Source organism: Zea mays, chromosome 7 (assembly GCF_902167145.1).
Source record: "Zea mays cultivar B73 chromosome 7, Zm-B73-REFERENCE-NAM-5.0, whole genome shotgun sequence".
NCBI classification, from domain to species: domain Eukaryota; kingdom Viridiplantae; phylum Streptophyta; class Magnoliopsida; order Poales; family Poaceae; genus Zea; species Zea mays.
In genome coordinates this window covers 182808161-182832744 of record NC_050102.1, presented here as the reverse complement: position 1 = coordinate 182832744, position 24584 = coordinate 182808161, and the positions used below count along the sequence as shown (strand labels likewise).

General features: G+C 42.8%; 2 protein-coding genes across 7 annotated transcripts; both read left to right on the top strand.

Annotated features, from left to right (window-relative positions):
• The first annotated feature begins 1326 nt into the window (after positions 1 to 1326).
• LOC100276843 (Nuclear pore complex protein NUP214) lies at positions 1327 to 17037 on the top strand. Of its 6 annotated transcripts, none has more exons than XR_004851214.1 (20): positions 1327 to 1820; positions 1905 to 2122; positions 2506 to 2674; positions 3254 to 3403; positions 5057 to 5181; positions 5698 to 5810; positions 6734 to 6876; positions 6979 to 7141; positions 7266 to 7441; positions 7550 to 8307; positions 8507 to 8659; positions 8760 to 8817; positions 9187 to 9320; positions 9400 to 9524; positions 9980 to 10295; positions 10460 to 10667; positions 10783 to 12522; positions 12586 to 12717; positions 14185 to 14313; positions 16653 to 16873. XR_004851214.1 is itself a non-coding variant. In XM_020540420.2 (19 exons), the coding sequence occupies exons 1-19, from the start codon at positions 1610 to 1612 to the stop codon at positions 16763 to 16765; spliced, it is 5205 nt and encodes a 1734-aa protein (XP_020396009.1). In that variant the 5' UTR covers positions 1327 to 1609; the 3' UTR covers positions 16766 to 17035.
• A 2825-nt stretch (positions 17038 to 19862) lies between these two features.
• LOC100384296 (uncharacterized) lies at positions 19863 to 22775 on the top strand. The gene is given in 7 exon segments (NM_001176855.1): positions 19863 to 19887; positions 20008 to 20244; positions 20366 to 20442; positions 20586 to 20643; positions 20756 to 20867; positions 20961 to 21030; positions 21636 to 22775. Coding segments are annotated over 6 exon segments (1104 nt in total). The 5' UTR covers positions 19863 to 19887; positions 20008 to 20021; the 3' UTR covers positions 22200 to 22775.
• Positions 22776 to 24584: the final 1809 nt, after the last annotated feature.

Sequence of the window (24584 nt, the reverse complement as noted above, 5' to 3'; positions counted from 1 at the left end):
TAGCACTTTAATATAGAGAAATGACTTCGGCTCTAGGATAATCTGTTTATACAAAATGATTTGCGAAATGGCTTCAGCTCTACCAAAAAGCTCCTTTTTAGGAAAAGCCATAGTTAGAGCTGTTTTTGGACAAGCTAGAGCTCTACCAAACGGACCCTCGGTATATATCATAAACTTGTTCTAACGAGCCTAACTTCATGGCTGTTGGAGCGATCCTATATTTTGGGGGACATCCAATTTTTGTGCGTATGTAGTGGAAACGAAAATGTCATCCAAATCTTTCGCACTTGCAATGAAAACTCATATAACCTGCCTAATTATCGGATGTACCATAAAAATAGGATCTGCATGCATGCATCTATGTATGTGGATGTGGTCCAGTAGCAGCAGGTTTTATGCTATCTCTATAAAGCATTTACGATATTTTTAAACTATTTATGCTATTTATGCAAAAAAACACATTTTATAGCGTGGTTGGGTGTTATCCTAGAGGTTTAACTAAAACGCGTGGAGGAGGTTTGACCTGGTGCGTGGTTGTTAGGTACGAACCTGGGGTGGTTGGTGTGGACTAGGAGACACCTGTCCTGGGCTTCTAATATACCGACCCATTATATTATAATATATATTTATGTATATATAATAGTATACACATATTATTGAATATCCAATATATAAAACTTTTATTCAATACTTAAAAGTTTATAAGATGGCAAATATAAAATGTAGCCATAAACATTTGTTACTTGATATAATGCTAAGAATATATTTTAACATTTTGTGATATAAAATCATCGACTATACCATTGGTTAACCTCTCTTGAATTATTGTTGATCTCAAACAATTCATCAATAATTTTAAATTTGAAAAGACTTTTTTAATCGATGCAAAATCACGAGTGTAGTAAATAATATTCGATAAGCAATTGAGTCATTAGTATAACAGTCTAAATCTCTAACATACTAACATCCGTGCGCGGTTTGGTTCCTCACTCTTTTTGGGGGATTGGCGTGGCCACACTCCCGCATCTCCTTAGGGACGACACTGATTTTATAAAAGAATGATAACTTGTAACATGGATGACAATATTATGAAAAATTGGGATAAGAGGTAATTTTGAATTGAACTAAAAAAATCTATAGATTTTTCAGGATCCTATTCTAGTGTTATAACTATTTAGTTAGATTTCTAGATTTTGACAGCAAATATTGTTCACAAAGTTGAATCAAATACATTCTGAATACCTTCGCTGAAGATAGTCTAAGAAAAAAAAGACTATTGTCTTCACCAGCTTTTACTCATCTCAACTTTTACTCAACTTTTATTTTAAAGTCTACCTTGTCAACAGTGCATTCTAGGATACAACATACAAGCCTCACTCCGCGGACCTTCCTTGATCCGAAAGCTCAACTCAAAAGTCCATTGTTTTCGCGAATGAAATCAATCAATAAAAACTGATGAACCAGGCCATCACCATGGCCGGCGGCGGTCACTCTGCTTACACACCACGCCGAGCCACCCACTAAAGCGTCGCCGTGAAAAACTACCAAACCCCTTCACTGCTCCCTCCCATCCAAAACCCTAACCCTACAGCCACCGCAGTGGCTGGCCATGGGGGCGCCGCGCGAGCTCGAGCTCTCCGACGAGGTGGAGGGCGAGGAGGACGGCACCACCGACTTTGTTTTCCGCCTTGCCGGTGACCCCATCCCGCTCCTCCCGACCGACTCCAACCCGCTCCCGCTCTTCGACCTGCTGTCCCCTCCCGCGCGCCCGCTCGCCGTCTCCGACCGACACGCCACCGTCTTCCTCGCCCACCCCAGCGGTATCACCGAGCCGAATGTTTACTCCGCTCGGCATTCCCATCTCGATCTCACCGCCTAACTAGGGATTGTCATTCGATTTACAGGGTTTATAGCTGTGAGGACCAAGGAGTTAATCGAAGCCAGCAAGGAGGCGCGCGAGAAGGGCAAGTCGAGCACTCGCTGCGCGCAGGACTGCTGCGTCGCCGACGTGCCCCTCCCCGGTGTATCCCTTATCGCGCTCTCCCATGATGAGTCCGTGTTAGCCGCCTGCACACATACTGAGATCCAGTTCTTCTCGCTGGCGTCTCTGCTCACACATAAGGTTATCAATTTTTCTAAGGGTCTCTGCAAAGTTTGTGCATGCTGTATTTCTATATAGGCTAGTGCAGTGGTACGTGAAATGAGAAGACTAGTTTAGCTTACTGTTTAATTCAGTTTCTTCACAAACTTGAGTGACCTTTTCATGTAAGAGCACTACAGTCAGCAATGGACTAGGGGCATATCAACCATGTATGCTTCTCTCCGAGTAGTAGGACCTGTACGAGTTCAGATTGGTTATTCCTTTCGTGCTGCTGGATAAGGCCTGTATTGCACTGTTTATTGATCTGATCTGTTTTCAGCTCCATTAGTTTGTTCACAAGCTTCTGTCAGGGTGTCATGGCTTTTGTCAAGATTATAACATTTCTTAGCAATTGCGCTGCACAGGACGTGGTACCATCCTCATCATGTAGCCTGGAACGAGCTGTCACTGTGAAAGATTTCAAGTGGTTAAATCATGCCTCTGCAGCATATATTGTACTCTCAAATGGTGGGTTGCTGTGTCATGGGAATTTGGGTGAAGGCCTGAAAGATGTGATGGAAAACGTCGATGCAGGTCCCATTCTTAGTGTGTCAAATATGTCATGTACTTCACTATAGAAACTAATTAATTCTATTTAAGTGAAGTTCAGTGGTGCGAATAATGCTTTAGTGTTTACTGGACAATGTTCATTGTTCTATGATGATTCTATAGTTTCCAAATGTTGTAGCATAGATGATACATGCAAATGAAAACACCCATTACTTACATGCTACAAGTTTCTATATAAAGGAAATTGCAGTCACAACCAATAGGATAATCTCGTGATCTATTTTCTCTAATGGCTACTCTTAACAACACCTCACAAGTCACAACAACAACAAATCCTTTACCTTAACAAGGCTGGCTACATTAAATTTATCAGAGATCTGTACAAGTGTACACAAATAGTAATGCAAATTATTATATTTATCTTCAGATGCACTGTTTACTCTGAGGTCTTTATGCATTCTGCTTTGTATTTTTTTTGCAAAGTTAGTTTTTTGCTAACCATCACTGATGCAATGTTGTAACTGAAACACAATCACTGTTTTTGTTTTCAAACTGATTTTTGTTTTCAAACTGAAGTAAGATATCTTTTTGAAATGTATATAGTTGACTGTTGCAAAGAAGGAAATCATATTGCTGTTGCAAGAGGGAACAAACTTACCATATTATCACCAGATTTTACGGAAACATGCTCCATGTCCCTCTTGTTCCAGTTGTGGTCTGACGGAAGTGATTCAAAGGGCACTACCATCAAAGGTAACCATACACCTATTTCTTGTGTAGTCTATAATTCTAGATTACAATCCCTAGATACAGAATGAAATGCTCTAATTTTAATCTTATTGTTGTTTTGTTAATATTATTTCCCTCATCCTACCCCAGCTTGGCAGCTTGCTTGGGACTAAGGCTTTTTTGTTCTATATTTTTTGATGAGTCATGAGTATATTACGAGGGCTCTAGGCCCGAATATATAGAAGTACATGAGATTACAAATATGGAAGGGGAAATACAAATATATACATATATCTCTAACACCTCCCTCAAACTCAAGGTGGATCAAGAATACTGAGTTTGGAGAGATAAAATCGATGCTGAGCTCAGGTTTGTGCCTTGGTGAAGAAATCTGCTAGCTGAAGCTCTGACAGCAACACCATCTTGTATCTGTGCTCGTGTATAATGAGCGTCAACACCAATATGCTTGGTAAGCTCATGCTTTACCGGATCACAAGCAATACTAATAGCACCTGTAATGTTAGACAAAAGAGGAGTTGGCATACAAACAGAGACACCAAAATCCTCAAGCAACCACCGCAACCAAGTAACCTCCGCAGTCACAAGAGCCATAGCACGTAACTCAGCCTCTGCACTCGAACGAGAAACCACTACATGTTTCTTAATATTCCAAGCAATGGGGGAACCACCAAGAAAAACACAATAGACAGAAAGAGAACGATGATCAGAGGAATCACTAGCCCAAGTAGCATCACAATATGCTTGGAGCTGTAAAGAGTTGGATCGTGGAAAGAACAAACGACGAGAGTTAGTTCCACGAAGATAACGTAGAACCCGGAGCAAGTGACTATAGTGAAGCTGAGTGGGGGCGGAAACAAACTGATTGAGAATGTGTACAGAGTATGAGGTATCAGGACAAGTAACAAATAAGACTCCCAACAATGTGACGATAACGAGTAGAATCTTCAAGAGCTTCACCATCCTTGGCACGGAGATGAACATTGAGTTCCATAGGAGTGTCAACTGTCCACTAATCAGTAAGAGAGGTCCAATCAAGAAGGTCTAGAATGTACTTCTCTTGGGACAGATAAAAACCCTCAGATGAAGAGGAAAACTCTATCCCAAGGAAATAACGAAGAGGACCAATATCAGACATGAGAAACTGCTCACTAAGACGTGCCTTAACGAAGGCAATATATTCAGGATCATCTCCTGTGATGATCATATCATCAACATAAAGGAGAAGAGTCCGACCACGAGATGAAGTATGCACAAAAAGCGCCAGAGTCTTAATGAAAAAAATTGTGAGCACCAAAGTCTATGTATGATGCTCACTTATTGGATGGTCAGGGATTCTTGGAACAAGTATAAAGTATTTATGAATCAGCGGTGAAAAAACTAGTTGTTGACTTGCTGTATCTTAGTCATCCTGTACAATTATATACTGAGGAACCAGTGATAAAATGGATAGCCCCTTAGGAAACTGTGAGATATCTTGTCATCTAGAGCCCCTTAGTAAAGTCTTCTTTTTTTGACATTTGCTCCATAAACTTTGAGATGTATACATAGGACATAGAGTCATCAGTTTGTTTTGTATGTTACTGGTTTACTTGCAGCTTAATTGAATTCAGTATGTACTTTTATTGTTCATTATTGACGATTTCTATTTGCGAGCAGTGGATTCTATTGGCTGGGTACATGGTGATAGTATTGTTATTGGGTGTGTTCGATTAAACGAAGATGACAATGAAGAAGGATACCTTGTTCAAGTTATAAGGACTGAAGAAAGCACATTTTGTGAGGTTAGCTGGTCCTCTAGACGCCTTTTTTGCTGTCGCCGGATTCATATCACGTGATGTGCTATTTAGCTAAAGTTTCATTTTCATATATTTTAGCAACTTGCTTGTATAAAGTTGCTTCAATTGCTAGAGATCTCTCTTCGGGCACATAGCCAAAGTTTCATTTGCATATACTTTTAGGAACATGTGTGTACAAAGTTGCTTCAATAGCTACATATCTCTCTCTGGGCATAGTCAGGCCAGACCACAGCAAAGTGGCAAATCATGTTTCAAGGATATAATCTGAATGTTTGCCAAGTTCATGTTTCTTGGTGGGGATTTATGCAAGCTAAAATTGTGTCTATGTTTTTGTGTATAGCCTTCAACTCTCGGATAACACAAATTAAATCCTAAAAATGGTTTATGATTGTATCATTTATTGGCAAGGGTTAGTAAAACATATCTATGTAATTATTATCTTAACAAATATTACAGTACTAATTGGTTGGACTGACTGTTACTTCTGCAATGTGCTTACAGAGCCCAGGCAAGACAGATGTTTATACCTATAACGATTTTTTCCATGGCATTATGGATGATGTTTTACCACCCGGAGCTGGACCTAATCTTCTTTTGGGTTATCTGCATCGCTGGTATGTGAACCTAGGCTCTTGAGTATTCTCAAAATGTATATTGGTAGGCTGTTATTGGACAGATTTTGAGTACTGATGTGGAAAATGATTTTTATGCATGGATTTCACCAAAAAATGTTTGAAGAAGGAAATCCTTGATCGATCAACTCACCTTATTAAAAACATGGCATTGTACACAATTGGTAGTCATGTGATACTTAGACGGCCGAAGTCTGGGGTCAATCCCCCCCCCCCCCCCCCAAACTGGGGGATATTTGTCCCCAGGTTAAGTTTTTTAATAGTCCCCATTTACCACTTGATAGACATGGGGAATATTTCTCCCCCAAGTGAAGTTTTTTTAATAGTCCCCATTTACCACTTGATTCGTAATCAAGGGAATATATACTATATAGTGACTTAGTGAATATTTTCCAGACAGTGCCCCTATAGCAATAGGTACGATATGAAAGATGGCACATACCAGTAAATTGTATACCTCAACAAGGGCGTAACCATGTGTATTTTGTCTTCTCTTACTTTGTTTGCTTGCTAGGTTCTCTTACCATGCAATGGGGTCTTCTATATGTAATTTAGGATAAAAAATCTATTAGCCTTTTTATTGTTGTGCTGGTGTTGCTTTGTTGGATTTCAATATTACTACTTCATCCGGCTTTTCTAGATACATTGCTTTTACTATGTATCTAGATAGTGTATATTTACATACATAGCAAAAGCTATGAATCTAGAAAAGCCAAAATGTCTTCTAATTTAAAATTGAGGGAGTACATTAGATAAAAAAGGGATATAGTCAGGTGAGATCCACCCTTTTTTTGCTAGCCCATATGCTGTGCACGTTGATATTTATTTGCTTACTAGGTTCTGTATGCATTTCTCTTCTCTGGCGGGAACTTGTAAGTGGGATTTTTTTTAAAAATAATTTTTAGGGGTCTCATGGTGGCTTCCAATAAAAAGAGCGTCGATGAACACATTGCCCTTCTTAAGTGGCCATCTGCACATGATGATGAAAAAACTGTAACATATCTTGAAATGTTGGAGGATAAATACAGTCCTAGGATTGACTTGCAAGGTAAATCCTATCCCAGGAAACATGGCTTTTATGATATGCTGTTGCTTTTGCTTCTTCGAAAATGAAGTCTAAACAGTTGTGGTCTTCTTTATGATTTTTCAGAGAATGGCGATGACAATGTCATACTAGGGTTTGGTGTTGAGAATGTTTCATTATTTCAAAAGATCACTGTACCAGTTGGACCTGAACAAAAGGAGGTTGCCCCTCAACATATTCTCCTATGTTTGACTGGTGAGGGCAAAGTAGCTGTATATTACCTCGCCAGGTAAACATTGTTTGTTGATATTTGTCAGCCTAATATTGTGAAAATTTGGTCACTTTAGGCAAACTTCTAAATCTTGAACTTCTTTTGGAGAAACTTTTTTGTATTGACACTGCATATTGTTTAGGATTTCGGACCCTTCTGATTTACCTCATGCTACTGTGTCTACCAATGAGGACTATGGTGAAAAACATATTTCACCTGCAACTGTATCTGAAAAGGAGTTGACTCCAAGTGTTGCAGGCTCAGTATATAAGAGTACTCTCACAGAACATGGTGCTGAGCCATCTAGTGCGCAAACAGGTAAAAGGATGATAGCCAAGAGCTTCTAAGTTGCACTTTGATGAGCTATTCTTTTGTTTGTCCAAGTGCTTTTGAAAACTAAAGTACCCTTATGTTATATCCTTGCAGGTAGCAACCAGCAGGAATCAATAAATGTGAAAAACAGTAGCTCAGCTTCAAAAGAACAGGAAACAACTGACAATTCATTGTTTATCTCTTCCAATAAGAAGCCCTTAGACACCAAGCAAGTGAATGTGACTGGTCCACCTGCAGCCTTGCGTAGCTTAGCGTTAACAGGAAACACAAAACCTACAATATTTTCCAGCTTTTCTACTGAAGGCATGAATCCAACAGGAGGCAATGCACCTAATGAATTAGCTTCTTCCTTGCAACCAAGCAGCAGAAGTTTTGGAAACAACCAAACTGGTAAAGAAGGCCTGGATTCAGTTCAATCAGTGGGAATATTTGGTGGATCTCAAAACTCCAATAAAGATGGCAATGTCTATGGTTTCAAGTCTTCATTATTCACCTCTAGTGGATCTGTCCCTGCCAAGATCGGAGAAAGGAATGAGGTTGGTTTTGGAGTTCCTTCGCTGCAAACCAGTTACACCGCTGATAGAAAAGTTTTTGGTGCTCCAGTTGCCTTAAGCTCTGTACCTTCATCATCTATATCTCCGGCTAAACCTTCCCCAATTGGATATTCATCAAGTGGATTTCGGACAGCAAACTCTGAAGCACCTCAATCATTGCGTGGATCACCTCCGTCACAGCAATCTATGGGCAAATCACATAACAGCAGGACACAAGCACCGGCAGAATATTCTAGAAACTCCAAGAAGGGCACAGGATTCGATTCTGAACAAGACTTGTCTAAAAAATTTTACAGTGTAAGACAGCTGAACATGTTTAATTATTATATTTTTCTACCTTTATTTACTTTCCCCAGGCCTCTAGGAAATACTATCACCGATGCAAGGAACTTTTAAGTAATAAGTGCATGTCTTATTTGTTGCCTCATGGCGCATCACCTACATACTTTGGCATCTTGTCTGTCTCGGACACTAAAGTTTGTCCCCTTTGTTACAGATAAATGAAATGACGAAGGAGTTAGATGCCCTACTAGCATATATAGAAAAGGATGGTGGTTTTAGAGATGCCTGCATAACCATCCAACAGCGTCCTCTTTCTATGTTTGAGGATGGCTTACAAAACTTTTTGCAGCTGTTGCAGGTCTTCAAGGTATATCATAATTACGAGTGACCCTCAACTGTGTCTGGGGTGCTGTCCATTCCTCTATTATAAAACTTTACTAAACATATATGCTTGTTTTAAACCCCAGGGCAAAGTAGAGGAGCAATGTTCAAAAATTGAAGATCTGAGGAACAACATGTTTCAAGGTGAGATATTCGTATGTTCTTTTGACTATCTTTTTAGTAATTAGGTAGAACATGGTACACCTTTTTTTTCTTGCTCCCTTACATATCTTCACGCCTGAAAGAAATTATTTGATCAAAATGATATGCTTTTGCAGGATAAATACTTCATGTCATTTTTGCCATTGTTTGTGATGTATGTGTGTACCATTGTAATCATGAAAACTACATATGCAGTTATTCATACCAACGTGGTCTGGAATTAACTTTGAAGAAATACAAATGATTATTCTTGATTAATAGCTATGCTTAATTTGCTTCATTGGATCACTTACAAATGAATGAAGCCACCAGAAAACGTGGGCTGATATGTTACATTATTGTCCCCTTCAGTTTCTGCTAGGCAAACTTACATGAAAGGAATTGTTAGCCAGTCTTCAGATAATCAGTACTGGGATATATGGAACCGTCAGAAATTGAGTCCAGAATTCGAAGTGAAGAGACAAAATATTCTCAGAGCTAACCAGGTATCAGTATCTAACATTCTGACTAACTTCATTTGTTTGTATGACTTTAGAGGAGAATAATATGTCCTTTGTAATACAGGATTTGACAAATCAGCTGGTTGAGCTGGAGAGGCACTTCAATAATCTGGAGATGAACAGATCCAGTGAAACAGGAAGAGTGGCTTCTAATCGAAGAGCTGTTTATTCTAACAAGACAAGTTCGAGGTATTTAACTGTTAGACCTTCTTGCTACAAATTTTATACAGATTTAGTGATTATCATCAATTTGTTGACAAACAACTGAATAAGTGGCCGTTTTATGCTCTGCTCCTTTCAAAGCGACTATGTAGCGCATAAATGCATGTAACATTTTACTTTTATGTTTGTTCCCACCAGTATATTTTGATGAAAATACTCTCTTGTTCTGTATTTTTTGTTTGTAACAAACTCAAATTCTCTGCACATTGTATGGTTAGCATCATTCATATTGATTAGTCTATATAATTATATAGTATGATTTGCTATTTTTTAGATGCTCTTTCTTGATAATAACTAAGTTTCTTGTGTATGTAGTTCTATTTATCAGTGATCAATAGTACGTGTGTTTTGTTTCACCTTTTCTTTTGTGGATATTTATTTAATACAATGATTTTAAACTATTTCTCACTTCTTATTTTCAGTCAGACACAATTATCCAGTGTATATAGTGCACTGAACTCGCAGTTGGCAGCTGCTGAGCAGCTATCTGAATGCCTTTCAAAGCAGATATCTGTGTTAAATATTGGTTCTCCTAGTAGGAAGCAGGGGATGGTGACCAAAAAGTTGTTTGAGTCAATTGGTTTAGCCCACACAACTGATGCAACCAAATTTTCAGGCAGCACTCCTAAGCCAGTTAAGCGGTTTCCATCAGTGAATGAGCATTCAAAGGGAATATTAGGGTCTTCCAAGGGTGGTGAGCCTGAGACTGCTCGAAGGAGGAGGGAATCACTGGATATGGTAAGTTATTAAGCCTATACCGGTAGACCGAAAACATCGCATTTTGTCATGTAACATGCACATTACATGGAAAGAAGATGTGGGTCTTTGTTTCTATTACATATTGTTCTTCATGTGGTGGATAAGCAATAAATCTGACTGCAAATAATTTGTCAAATTTTTAGAGCCTGGCTAGTTTGGAACCTCAGAAAACAACTGTTAAAAGAATAACACAGCAACAACGCCTCAAGATCAGCAGTGATCTACCATTCAGGTCAAACAAGAAAATATTTGATTCTCAAATGGCAGCAATATCACAGGAAAAGTCAAGCGATAGCTCCAATTCATCTATAGTAGAATCATATGTAAGCAGACTGCGTTCTCTGAGTGAAGGTAAGTTTCTACAAGCCTTAGACATCAATTTTCTGGGGTTTCTATTAAGATCACGAAGATTCTTATTATATCATCAGTCTTTGTAATTCTTACATATGATTTCCTGCAATTTCAGATGTAAACGATAAACTGTCAGGACCCCAACAGAACCCTTTGTTCAAATGGGTAAAGGAATCAACTGGGTCATCTCAAACCTCAGAGCAAAAGCATTTCGAGTTACCAGGGCAAATGAAAAGTACTGCACAGTCTTCAAAACTGACACCATCTTCACCACCATCATTCAGTTACACACGTATGGGTGCACAAGATAGTATCAACCCATCCAGTGTTCCATCCTTTGGAACAAAACATACTGTGTCTAAGCCAAATACTCTAACCTTCAAAACCACTATAAGCCCTAAAAGTAATGCCAACACAGAGCCAAATATATTACCTTCTATAACAGCTCCAAAAACTTCTCTAAGTCCACTGTCTGTAAAAACTGCTGGGGAGTCTGGAGATTTGCCTACATTAACTATGAAGAACAGACAGGATGGTCAGTCAATGCCATCTTTGGGGAACATAAAAGGACCGGGTGCTTCTCTGCAGAACAAGGGTGGCATATTTAGAGATCTCGACAAATCGTCTTTTAATTCTGAACATTCCAAGCCTGCTGCATTACATGAGAAGACTGACCAGCTAAGTGGGGTTGGCGATGCTGTGCAGAACACTGTGAAAGATACCTCCAAAATGGCACCTCAACCTTCTGCTTTCTTGCCAGCTCCTGTTACTCAGACCAATTCATACTCCTTAAGGCCGACTGTTTCTTCTTCAGCCACATCAGGTGCGAAAACTTCAGATGTTTTATCTAGCTCAATGCAGAAAGTTTCTCCAATAGTACCTGGGGGTACTGTGTCTAGCTCAGTCCCTACTCCTGCTAAGGATTCATCAACTGGATTGAGTCAAAATGCTTCCAAACCTGAAACGCTAATATCAAAGGTAACTAGTACCATAGTTTCTGCAAGTTCGACTTCTGTCATATCAGTCACTGAAAGCAAACCTTCAGTGCCTCCAACAACTGGCGCCAGCTTGCCTTCTACTCATGTCTCTGCTCCTCAAACAGCACCAACAACATCGGAATCAGTTTTCACTTCCACAGGAAAAAATGTAGGACCAAACACTGACACCATCTCAACCGATGAAGATGACATGGAAGAGGAGGCACCTTCTGCAAGTGCCGAACTGAACTTGGGAGCCCTTGGTGGATTCGGCCTTGGGTCCCAGCCTTCTTCAAGTCCTCAAAAGTCTAATCCTTTTGGTGCCTCCTTTGGTACATCTGGCAATAAAAGTTCAGGCACACCATTTACTTTGACAACCAGTCCAGGACAGCTTTTCCGGCCAGCGTCGCTAAGCATTCCTTCAGCTCAGCCAGCCCAACCATCTCAATCAACTAGTTCTAGTTCTTTTTCTAATTCGTTCTCAAGTGGGCTTACTGGATTTGGACAGCCTGCACAAATTGGATCTGGCCAGCAGTCAGCTTTTGGGAAGCCTGCACAGATTGGAGCTGGCCAGCATGCAGGATTTGGGCAGACTGCCCAAATTCAATCTGGTTTTGGCCAGCCTGCCCAAATTCAATCTGGTTTTGGCCAGTCAGCACAAATCGGAACTGGGCAACAGTCAGGATTTGGGAAGCCTGCACAAATTGGGGCTGTCCAGTCAGGATTTGGGCAGCCTGCACAGTTTGCTGCTCAACAGACACTTGGATCAGTGCTGGGTTCTTTTGGACAACCTCCCCAGTTAGGAGGCATAGGTTCTGGAGGATTTGGTGGATTTTCAAGTGCTTCTACATCTGCTGGTTTTAGTTCTTTATCTTCAGGTAATGCTGGATTTGCTGGTGCTGCATCAGGTGGGGGCTTTTCAGCACCAACTGCTTCTGCAGGTGGTGGTTTTGCTGCTGCTGCTACTGGTGGAGGTTTTGCTGCTCTTGCTTCCAAAAGTGGTGGTTTTGTTGGTGCAGCTTCATCTGGTGGTGGTTTTGGAGGTGCCTCCCAGGGAGGTGGCTTTGGCAGTGGTGAGATCTCTGAAGTCGTGTTCTGTTTTGAACAAATACTTACTTTTGGATAAATGCTTATGTGTGATCGCTTATGGTTTGCAAACGTGTTTAATCAATCATCCAACATTCTGACCTGTGGTGTCATCAGTTTAAAGTTTTGCTGGTTGCTAATGCTAGCGGTTAAATACACCTAGATTGATTCTATTGTTCGGTTAACTATTGGTATTTGGAGTTGGAACTGCTAGGTTGCATTACTCATTTCTTCTAGAAACAAGATTGCGTATATTGCATAGGCTCCATTAGGCTTACAAAGGATTTTTATGCTCTACCTTGTCAGCTGGTATCACTGATCACTGATCAGTTCCTAACAGGCTTACTCATTTCGGCTGTCTTGAAGAAGTCTATATAAAGTATTTGATCTTTAGCTTTAGGAATACTATATATTGATTTTAAGCCTCACAATCATTTTTTTTTCAAGCAGTAACTCATAAACCCGTTTCAATCAGTCTGTAGTTTAAATGTTAAGTGTACTAATTATTTATCAATCTGCATCAATGATTTCAAGTTGCCCGACTAGCTAGTCGATACACCTGGGCGACCAGACGACTAATCGTGATTAGGACGACGATTAGGTCGACTAATCAGGTCCTAGTCGACCTGGTCGTCCCTACAGCCCTTCTGCATATTTACACGAACAAGACCTATATAATATATATAATATTGATACATATAGCAATATAGCATATAGGAGGCAATACCAAACATAACAAATATGAATACTAGAACTGGAGAATGGACAATTCAGATTTCAGAACATGGACATCAGTCACTAACTCAATTATATATAGCAATATAGCATATAGGAGGCAATACCAATTACCAAACATAGCAAATATGAATACTGGAACGGCCAGACTCACATTTCAGAATTCAGAATTCAGATTTCAGGACATGAACTGAACATTAGTCACTACTCACTACTTCATATGATGCAGAGTTGCAGACTTACTAGTTACTATATAAATGCCAAGTAGGCAATTACAGACTTACTATTGACCTAAAGTAGCAGATCCCCTTCCAATTGAAAAGCAGCAGCACTAGTGGGCCTTATTTAGCTAAAACCCTAAGGCATTACACTAATGGGCCTCATCACCAGCCGTCCAGCCCACATCCAAAACAGGCCAAAACCAACTAATTGTCCCCACCCAAACTGGACGACTAATCGCGTTTAGTCGACGACTAATCGAATGACCGGACGATTAGTCGACCTGATCGGGTCTGACTCCCTGGCCGCATCACCACAACCGACTAGCCCGACTAATCGCGATTAGTTGGACGACTTGAAATCATTGATCTGCATTTCCATTCGCTGAGACATGCTCTAACTCAAATAGTCAGATATTAGGTTTGTTGCCTGCAAGTACCTGTTATCATGTCAGATACTCCATATGTTCCAAATTATAAGTCGTTTTTTGGCTTTTCTAGATTCATCGCCTTTGCCATCTCGGTGTAAAGCAAAAGCAATGTGCCTAGAAAATCCAAAATGACTTATAATTTGCAATCGGCGGAGTACAATCTTTGGTGCTTTGGAGCCGAATTTTAATTTCGGATGGAGTGAGTATTAGTTTGCTGCCTGCAAGTACTTGTCATGTTAGATACTCCATATGTTCCAAATTGTAAGTCATTTTTTTGGCTTTTCTAGGTTCATCACATTTGCCATCTCTGAAGTCGTGTTCTGTTTTGGACAAAGACTTACTTTTGGAGGGTAGTTTTGGGTAAATGCTAATGTGTGGCAGCGCAGATCGCTTATGGTTTGCATGTGTTTAATCAATCATCCAACATTCCAACCTGTGGTGTCATGTCGTCAGTTTAAATATTTGCTAGTTGCTGGCAGTTAAATACACCTAGATTGATTCTATTGTTCGGATAACTATTTGTCGGGTATCGTAATTAGGGGTACTTGGATTACACCCCTAGACACGTTCCCCGAGGTCAAGAAGGTATAGCCACGATTCACCCGAGACCCAACTCGGTGGTCGCCCAAAACTCCGCCTCGCCCGAGCCTGCCCTCGGGCGAGGGCAGCACTCGGGGAAATCCTCGTCCCGCCCGAGGTCCCCTCTCCACGGATCAGTTGTTTCTGCCTCGCCCGAGCCTGTCTCAGGCAGGAGGACAACCCCGAGCCTGACCTCAGTCAAAGGTCATGGGAACCATGGAGACATAAGCATTCAATGCAAACACCTACCCCACGTGACACCGCAGTCAAACAGGAGCGACAGGACCGGGTCCCATCAACTTTCACCAACTACGATGACACATGCCTAGGAATAACGACTATTGCTCCTCCACGTTGTCTGCAGAGTTCAATAACTCTGGATGGGACGCGCATACGACAAAGCATGGTCTGACCCTCGGGAGAAACTACGCCTCACCCGAAGCCGGCTCAGCCTCGGAACAAACTCCGCCTCGCCCGAGCTCGGCGTCGGCCAACTGCCCCTTGCGAATCCCGCAGAAGGCCACCCCTTCTATTGTTCCCTGCACGACTACGAGCCCTAGAACCGGCTTGGCCATGGCCTCGGGAAGACTTCCGCCTCGCCGAGCGTGGCTTCAACCTTGATAATATCGACAACAGGACGACCGACGTCACTAGAAGCCGTAGAGCTGACGTCGGATACTCTACGTATTGCCAAGAGCTTTTTGCCATACTTACCACTGCTCCAACCACTTCGACTCGGACAGCTCCTCCATCGAACAGGCTCGGGTACGTGACCGAGCCCCCGACACTGGCCTCGGCTCTCTACACTGTCAAAGATGCAAATACAGGAACCGGACATCCCCTTCCCGGCTCAAGTCAAATACAAGTACAAAGGCCATACCGGCTATAGGGGCTCGGACACGCCTCTTCTCCCATATACGGCAAACCCTGGCGTTCCTGGTGGCCCTCCTTAAGGCTATAAATAAAGGAGCCCATGGCTTTAGGCGAGAAGGAGAACACTTCACGGTTTTCACCTCCACACGGATATTGGCACTCACCTCAATCAATCCTAGGGACTTGAGATCCTTTCCCTCTCCCGACCAGCTTGTATTCCCTACTGCAAGCATTTAGGTGCAGGTAATATAAGTCTCATCCCCTCTCTGCTGGAAGTAGGACATTCTCTTGCCCGAACCAGGATAAAGACTTGTCTCCTTGCATCACCAATCTGGGCCTGGGCACACAACACTAGTTTACTAGTCGGTAGGATCCCAGGTCAAAACACCGACACTATTGGTATTTGGAGTTGGAACTGCTAGGTTGCATCACTCATTTTTTCTACAAAGAAGATGCTAGAATATAATGCATAGGCTCCATTAGGCTTACAAAGAATTTTTATGCTCTCCCTTGTCATCAGTTATCACTGACCAGTTCCTAACAGGGTTACTCATTTCGGCTGTCCTGAAGAAGTCCATATAAAAGTATTTGACCTTCACCTTTAAGAATACTGTATATTGATTTTAAATCTCAGACATTTTTTTTTTCAAGCAGTAATCCCTAAACCCGTTTCAATCAGTTTGTAGTCTTAAATGTTAAGTGTACTAATTTTTTATCAATATGCATTACCATCCGCTGAGACATGCTACTCAAATAGTCAGATATTATGTTTGTTGTCTGCAAGTACTTGTTGTCATGTCAGATACCCTCTGCCTGTTCCAAATTACAAGTCGTTTTTGGCTTTTCTAGATTTATCGCCTTTGCCATCTCCGACGGAGTACGATCTTTGGTGCTTTGGAGCTGAATTAATGTCTTACCGTTGTTTGATGCCAGAAATAATTGGCATTAGTATCTTATGTGTTTACCAATTTATAAGCAGTTTGGGCTACCGAAAGAATAAAATTTACAGTGAAAAATTTATCTGTTTTGTCTGGCGCTAGCACCTGGTTTTGGCAACTAACATAAGACAATTTGCTTGGTTTGAAGGTGGTGGTGGATTCGGATCCTTTGGTGGTAATCAAGGAGCTGGGTTCTCGGCATTTGGAGCAAGTGGGGCTGGAAGACCGGCAGCTGATTTCTTGACGCAGATGAGAAAGTAGGCTCCAGGCAAATCCCCAGACAGGTTTACGCATTAGCTATAGCATACACATGAGGCGAGTTACTTTTATGTTCCACTCTTAAGCGTTGTTTCGGCACAGGAGCTGTAGCATAAACATGACCGCAGTATACCCTGGACTGGATGAGCCCTCGCTTCGCTCCATCTATTGATGATGGAGGGGGGCTACCATTTGGGAGCCTTATTGTTTTCTCTTCTTTTACAAGACACAGCAGGTGTCAACAGCAGCATCGACGGTTGGTCTTGGATTCCCTACTGGTTTCTCTCCAGGGCGACCAACTTGCTAAGGCTTTCATGGCTCTCTCTTCAGGTTCCATGGCTGCATGAAATGTAGAAGAAAAAAAAAGAGGTCGTGTAAAGGTCATTGCTTGGACGTGATTCCCCTCCAGCTTTGTCAATACAATTCCCAGCCTCTTTCCCACAATATTCCCTGTCACGAGCCTGCCCGCGCATCAAGATGAAACCCGCCACCACACCAAAGAGCTTGCTGCGATTTGCAAAGGCATGGAGAAGAAAGGGATCGAGAGAAACAAAAGCATAAGATACCCAGACACTTAAACAAGTAACAACCGAACACAATCTTTCGCCAAATATATATATATACACGATATAATATAAGAACGGAACAAAGAAAAAGGGATCGATGAGCTTGTATTAATCCCATTGCAAGCTCTACGGCGGCATCAATCAAACTGAGCTAATGCCCGGCCGGGGGAATATATACTACACTACTAAACTGCGTGGTCTGGATCGATTTCTTCTTATGTTCATGGAGCAGCTAGGCGGTCATCTTTGGTGAGAAACTCGCGGGAGCCAATGGTCAGAGAATCATGTACTGAGCAGCTATTTGGAGACGGAACAGGACAGAATATATGCACAGCAGCGCACACATTCCTCGATCGACCTCGCTCCAATCCAATCCAATTCCAATTCCTCAACAATGAGGCACTGCACATGCATGGTATAGATACCATATATATATGTGCAACCGAACAAATAAAGCCCTCGTTGCTTATCTTAGTGTGTGTATATCTCGCTTGGTTATTTAGTCGCAAGGATGATGATTCGCTCGCCAACTTATTCCAAGAGAGCACATCGAATTGAACGCAATGGTCACTAGTCACTCCTGGCGGTGTGGGTCGTCGTCGTTCTTGGCGCAGTGCACGTGTCGCCTCCGTAGCTTGCTTCACCTCTGGCTGAACAACCAATCAAGATATAAACCGACCACTCTGCTGCGAGAAACATGAGATGCTGTTCTTCGTTCACATGCATGCATGCCCTGGCGCGGCCACGGAGACTAGAAGCTTCGCTAGCTGATGCAATCATGCGTGCTCACGACGTATGCATCATAACTAGAGATACTGCTATGTGGGACACACACGGCCATCTGGAAGGCAAAGGCGTCCAAAAGGCCGGCTACATGCAGTTGCATGCTCGATGTAATTAAGCATCATCATCATCGTCTGCTGCATGGAGACGGAGGACAGATAAATCACGGTCAGAACAAGTGCAAGAGCATAAAAAGCAAAAGGAGGAGGAGGATACAGCGAGGGCGCAATCCAAGAAACCAGGGGCTGCTCCATGCATTTTAAGCCCGCTTTTGTTTTGTATATATGCTTTGCTGCCCCCCATGCATGCATGTCATGTACGCACAGCAGGTGAAGTTACGGCACCGGCTTCAAAGTGCACACACGGATACAGCCTATTAATTGCCTTACCATGAACCCTTTGGGCTTTGGCAGTTGGCTGCCCCCAGTAGCTGAGCTTAGCTCAGCTTAGCTCAGCTAAGCTAAGCTGGTGGTGCCAAACTTACCAAAGGAGACACCACACCAACAGGCGAGAATCCTATGCCTTATCCCCCCCCTGTTATTCCATTCCCTTGCCTTTGTGCCGTCCGTCCGTCTCCCAAGAAGGCGTTCGATCTTATACAATGGCCACAGCTCCCGGCCGCGCGCTTTATCTGTGTGTGTGTATGCCAAGCTTTTCTCGCAATTCTTCTTCCGGATGGATGATGCCTAGCTGCAGTCAAAAAGAAGGGAAGTTTCAAGCTTTGGCCGTCCACGTACGTAACCGACATCCATCGTATGGCCATCCCGTACTGCTTCTCAACTGGTGCATACATACAGCCCAACAGCTAGCAACCAACAGTACGTAAGCTACTACATGCGATCACGGACCATGGATCCTAACAACAACGACGAGCAGCTCTGCTAGCTAGCTAGCTAGCTGGTCGATGGATCGACCGCCCCTTTCGTTTCGGCAAAACTGGAGGCCAGAAACTCAGTGGAGACTGGAACTGGTTCTCGAACTAATAATAAGATATCGATATCATCGAGGAATCTGAGCTAGAGAGGGGGGCTGCTGCCAAGTTTCTACAGCGACATCGTCAGATTATATTGCAGACCACGCAGAATAATCTCTAGGGTTTCTTTCTTTCTTTCTTTTTCTCCTCCTCCTCCTCCAAAAGAAAAAGGAAAACCAAAGAGGAGAATGAAAAAGATTGTTGTGCTTCGCTTTCGCCCTTCGTCGTTCTCATGTGGCAAGTAATTTCAACCAAAAGCTGTTCATGATGAGAACACACAAGGCAAGAGCGAGAGGGGGAGAGAGAGAGAGGGCCGGGTTGTTGCTGGAGTTGAGAAAGAAAAAAGGACTGCAGGGTGTGGTGGGCCGGGGGGGAATAAGGATAATATCTCTTTTTCAGTTGCTGCAGAGATTGGGCAGTCGATCAGGGGGGTTGAGTGCTTCTTCAGATGATTCCACATTCTCCGATCCAGCCGGTCCTCTTGCCTTATAAGACAGACAGACGGCCGGGGGAGTCTGCTGCGTAACATAACATCTCGGCAAGAGGAGACAGGAGGTCGGTAGTTTAGTTTTCAGAAGCCAAATTAAATTAAAGGCTGTCTGTCTCACTCACTCACTCACTCCCAGAAGAGAGAAGACCACACCACACAAACAAACACCTCTTTGGTTTCTACAAATAGAGGACGCACTGCCACTGACTGAGCTACACCGGTAAAAGCTGCCAAGGATATATATCCCACCAGTCAGGAATGCCCGCAACCAGACATTTCAGTACATAACAGGAGCTGAACAACTAACGTACAGGTGAGGATCTCATGTGCTTCGCTCCACTCTCTCTCTCTCTCTCTCTCTCTCTCTCTCTCTCTTTACCTGATGATGACTGGTGGAGCAGAGCAAGAAACGTACTGACCTGGAGTTCTGCAGGCTGACAGCAGCAGATGTATCATCAGCAACAGCTCCACACCCATAACCAGCACCTGTCCTCGTCAAGGCCAGGCTTACCTCCTGAGAAGCAGTTCCTCCTGCACGGAGCAGGCGGCGGCGGCGGCGGCGGAGATGCAGGGCTCGTCCTCTCCACCGATGCTAAGCCTCGCCTGAAATGGACACCCGAGCTGCACGAGCGTTTTGTTGAGGCGGTGCATCAGCTCGGAGGCCCAGACAGTGAGTACCAAAACGCTAGCTCGTATACACACGGCACAAACATGGCACAGAGCCTTTGTGATGGTAGATTACCTCTTCTTCTAAATTAAGCCCGCGTGCATGCATGTCCAAACTCTCGCAGAGGCCACGCCGAAAACCATCATGAGGCTCATGGGGATCCCTGGACTCACCCTGTACCATCTCAAGAGCCATCTCCAGGTACGTACGTGCGTACATCTCGATCAGATACTGCTGTTGCTGTCAGAGTATGGAATGGTATGGCATGGAAAACAAATTTTGGCTTCCCGTCGTCACAAACTAAGATAGATGTGTTTTTTTTTCTTTTTCTGTTTGTCTCATAGAAATACAGACTCAGCAAGAACCTCCAGGCCCAAGCTCATACTGCCAGCGCAAAGAATGGTAGGCTGCATATATAAATGCTTCTTAATACAGTGTAGCTCAAGTAACTGAAACCCCAGCCGTCCAGTCCAGTGCGAGAGATGTGCTAAGCCTGCTTGCCTCTGTTTCGCAGCGTTGGTAGGCTGCCGGACGGGAGCAGACAACGCCCTATGCCAAGGGAGTGCTTCACCGCCGCCACCACCGCCGCCGCCGCACCTGAACCTAGAACCGCCGCAGATAAACAGGTGAGGAGCGAAGAAGCCAGCTAAATTTGTTAACAGCTGGATGCATTCTTCTCCAACCTTCAGAAGGTGTGACACGGTTCGGTAATCTGGCAGGTCAATGCACATAAGTGAAGCCCTCCAGATGCAGATCGAAGTCCAGAGACGGCTGCATGAGCAGCTAGAGGTATATACAAATACAAGCAGCAGCTCTCTAGTTTTATTAAGATATATATCTATTGCATAGCTCAGCGTCCCCGTGATATAGACATATATAATGCAGAAGCACCACTACCTGTATATAGCATCAAAAACACTAGTAGCGAGTTCATCGGCAGGGAACTGTTTCCGACAGTGCAAATTAAAACTGCAGGGGGGAACGAACCAATTAAAAAAAGTGAGAACACCCTGTCGAAGAAAAAAATAAATACAAGTGTTAAAAAAGAAAGTAAAGGGGCATGCCAAGCCCTATGGTCGGATCCCGAGTCCTGGCACCGGGGCGCGAGAGGCGGCGACCGCGGCCGGAGTTGGAACCATCTGCCCTGGCCTACCATTCCGGTCATCGTGAGTTCGTGACGCCGTTGGATCTGGGGTATTATTGGGCCTTCCATTCCAGAGGCCGGCGCACGCACGCACCGTCATTTCGGCCCATAAACTGGATTCGCCCGCGACTAATTCGGAGCACACTTTTCCTTGTGCTGCACCTGCACGGCTTGGCTGGGCTTTGGCCCATTTCCTCTGCTTTCAGCATATTTATATATATTTTTTTCATTTTTCCCATTGATGGTGCAGGTTCAGAGACACCTGCAGCTGCGGATCGAAGCGCAGGGCAAGTACTTGCAGTCCGTGCTGGAGAAGGCGCAGGAGGCGCTGGCCAAGCAGAGCGGCGGCGCTGACGAGACGACGACGACGACGCAGCAGCAGCAGCAGTTGCTGCTGCCGGATCTCATCTCGAGAGCCACGGCGACGAGGCGCGGCAATGTCCAGCAGGAGCACCTCCACCAGCAGCACCACCTCGGAGGCGACGGGTCGGTGGACAGCTGCCTGACCGCGTGCGAGGGGTCTCGGTGCCAGAGGGAGAGGGACCAGGACCTGCTGTCCATCGGCCTCTCGTCCGCTCCGCCTCCCACTCCCACTCCCAGCAGAGGCTACAACGACAGAGGAGGCGGCGGCAGCGCCAGCTGCGAGGAGTTCCTGCAGTTTCTTGACGAGCCCAGCAGAAGAGGAGCAGGAGGAGGAGGGTCCTCGGATGAGCAGCAGGAGCTTGACCTCAGCATCAGCGGCGGCAGGAGCAATCCAAGGCCTCGCGGCAGCCAAAGCCAAAGGATCGACCTCAACGGATCCAGCTGGAACTGAATGGTCGTCCTTTTAGCAATGGTCTCCTTCCTCGTAGCTTTAGCTGCAGTAGGGAAAATGGCCAGGGTCACAGCAGGTGCCCTGTGTGTGGGTGCACTTCCATGCCCTGCAGCCATTTGCAGCAAATAACTAAGCAGTGACTGATGATGATGGTGAATTGGCATGCGAGAAAGAGAACCCAGATGCACGTTCTCCTTTGACGTCTGATTAGTTAACTCTATAGATCTGTATTCCAGACATGGAAAAGTACACTGCTGAGATCCTCTCATCAGTTTCAGGAATGTACAGAACTCGCAGCGGATGCACACGAATCCATGCTGCTGCTTCTGCCTTGGCCCACCAGTCAGTAAGCTATTCCTCGCTCGGCCAAGCCAACACAAGCGATGGAAATATCCAGCTCGGAGCTCGCTATTCCACTGTAGCATGCTTCTTGTTTCGTTTGTCTGTGCGTGGCCATCTTCGTCCCACTAGTCGCTTTCTGTATTCTTTTCTTCCTCTTTTCAACTGCCCATTGCTGGTTTGACACACAACGTTGCTCTGTATTTCTGGAATAATAAATGGTACTCAATCAGTTTTAAAATAGTAGTCGTTTTAGCTATTAATTTCCTGTCTATATTTAAATAGATGATAATAAATTTAGATAGATATACAAAAACATATACATCAAGTATTGTATTAAGGAGGTATTTGAATGCACTAAAACTAATATCTAGTGGCTAAAATTAGTTGAGACATTCAAACACTCTAACTAATAGTTCAACTATTATCTATTTTTGGTAAATTAGTTAATAGTTAGGTTAGCTATTTTTAGATAGCTAATTCTAATATTAATTTTTAGCCAACTAATTATTAATTTTAGTGTATTTAAACACCCTATAATCCACTAATTTGCTAAAACAAATTTTATTTTGAAACAGAGGGAGTAGTATTGAGTACTACAATACTACCTCGCAATGCAAAAAAAGAAAAATAACACTTTTTTTTTGCAGACACGATGCCCCGAGCATGATAGTATTTCAACAGCGTTCTTTTCTTTCCTTTCCTTCCTACGTGTGGCAGTTAACTGTTATATGCTTGGTCGCATTTCATCTACTGGTCTCTTTCTCACCCTTGTCATTCTGTACATTCTTATTTCCCTGACACTTACAGGATAACTGTTCTAGTGAACTGACACTATGCGTGACGGCAGCAATGACATTTTTAGGCTTAAATGTACACTATATTTAGATACATCATAAAATCAATGTATCTCGAAAAGGCACAACGCTTAATAATTTGCAATGGATGAAGTAACACATATGAGACCTTTCATTCTAAAAGTCTGAATGGCTAAATTGTCATATTTTAAGACTGACGAAGTCATCTATCGTGAGTTTATAATACCACCACAGCTATCTTATTGTCTACTAGGTATGTGCATGTGTGTTGTTACGGTTCATATACAGTAAAGCTTGTTTAATTGAAATAGTTGTTAAAACATGTTTAAAGCTTTATTGTAATACATGGTGGTTTGAGCCAATACAAAAAATAAAATGGCTACACATCGCAAAGAAAGCGGAGCAGCACGTTCCGAGACTAATGATTTTTTGGTGGGCATATAAGCTATGCTTGTGTACTCTCTAGTATGTTACTTTTCCATATATATATATATATATATATATATATATATATATATATATATATATATATATATATATAGAGAGAGAGAGAGAGAGAGAGAGAGAGAGATAGATATATATAGAGAGAGAGAGAGACTCACACACACACCAACAATACCCATCATACTTCGATCATCATCAACACCATTAGACAGCCATCCCAACACCGTGGAGGACTTGGAACATTGTCTCTTACTCTCTTCTTGTTCACCTTCCAAGATTGCATGATATGCACCTTTGTAGAGGCACAACTTCTTGTCTTGGGCTATTGGCTTTAAGCTTTCTCATACAAAGCCTTACTAATTGATGGTCAAACATGCTCCAAACATCAGAGTATTGACAGCTACAGAATACAAAAATGGACCATCCACAATTATACACATTTAATCAAAAGATGTCTTTCAAAACAACATAATTGTTTACATTGAAATATCATAAAAGCAAGTGTCTTATATGATTTAAAAAAAATATTTTCATAATTCTACATCAAGCATTAATTTTACACCATGTGAGAAAAATTCTAAATTCTAAACCATGGGAGTCGTGAAATCATACATGGTATTGGTCAGAGTATGCTGAAAACTGAATATGATCAAAGACATACATGGTCGTGGTCACTCCTTAGTTGAAAGCAGCAGTCAACTTGGGAAAATAAAGTAGTTAGCAGTAGTCAAATTGACATACATGGTCTTGGTCACTCCATAGTAGAAAGCAGTAGTCAAGTTGA

Bases quoted from the DNA above. Each gene is read 5' to 3' on its own strand.
- LOC100276843 (XM_020540420.2), top strand. From the start codon at position 1,610: ATGGGGGCGCCGCGCGAGCTCGAGCTCTCCGACGAGGTGGAGGGCGAG. The intron at 5,811-6,733 runs GTATGTGAACCT...AATAATTTTTAG, and splicing joins TTGGGTTATCTGCATCGCTG to GGGTCTCATGGTGGCTTCCA. The intron at 8,660-8,759 runs GTATATCATAAT...TTTAAACCCCAG, and splicing joins AGCTGTTGCAGGTCTTCAAG to GGCAAAGTAGAGGAGCAATG.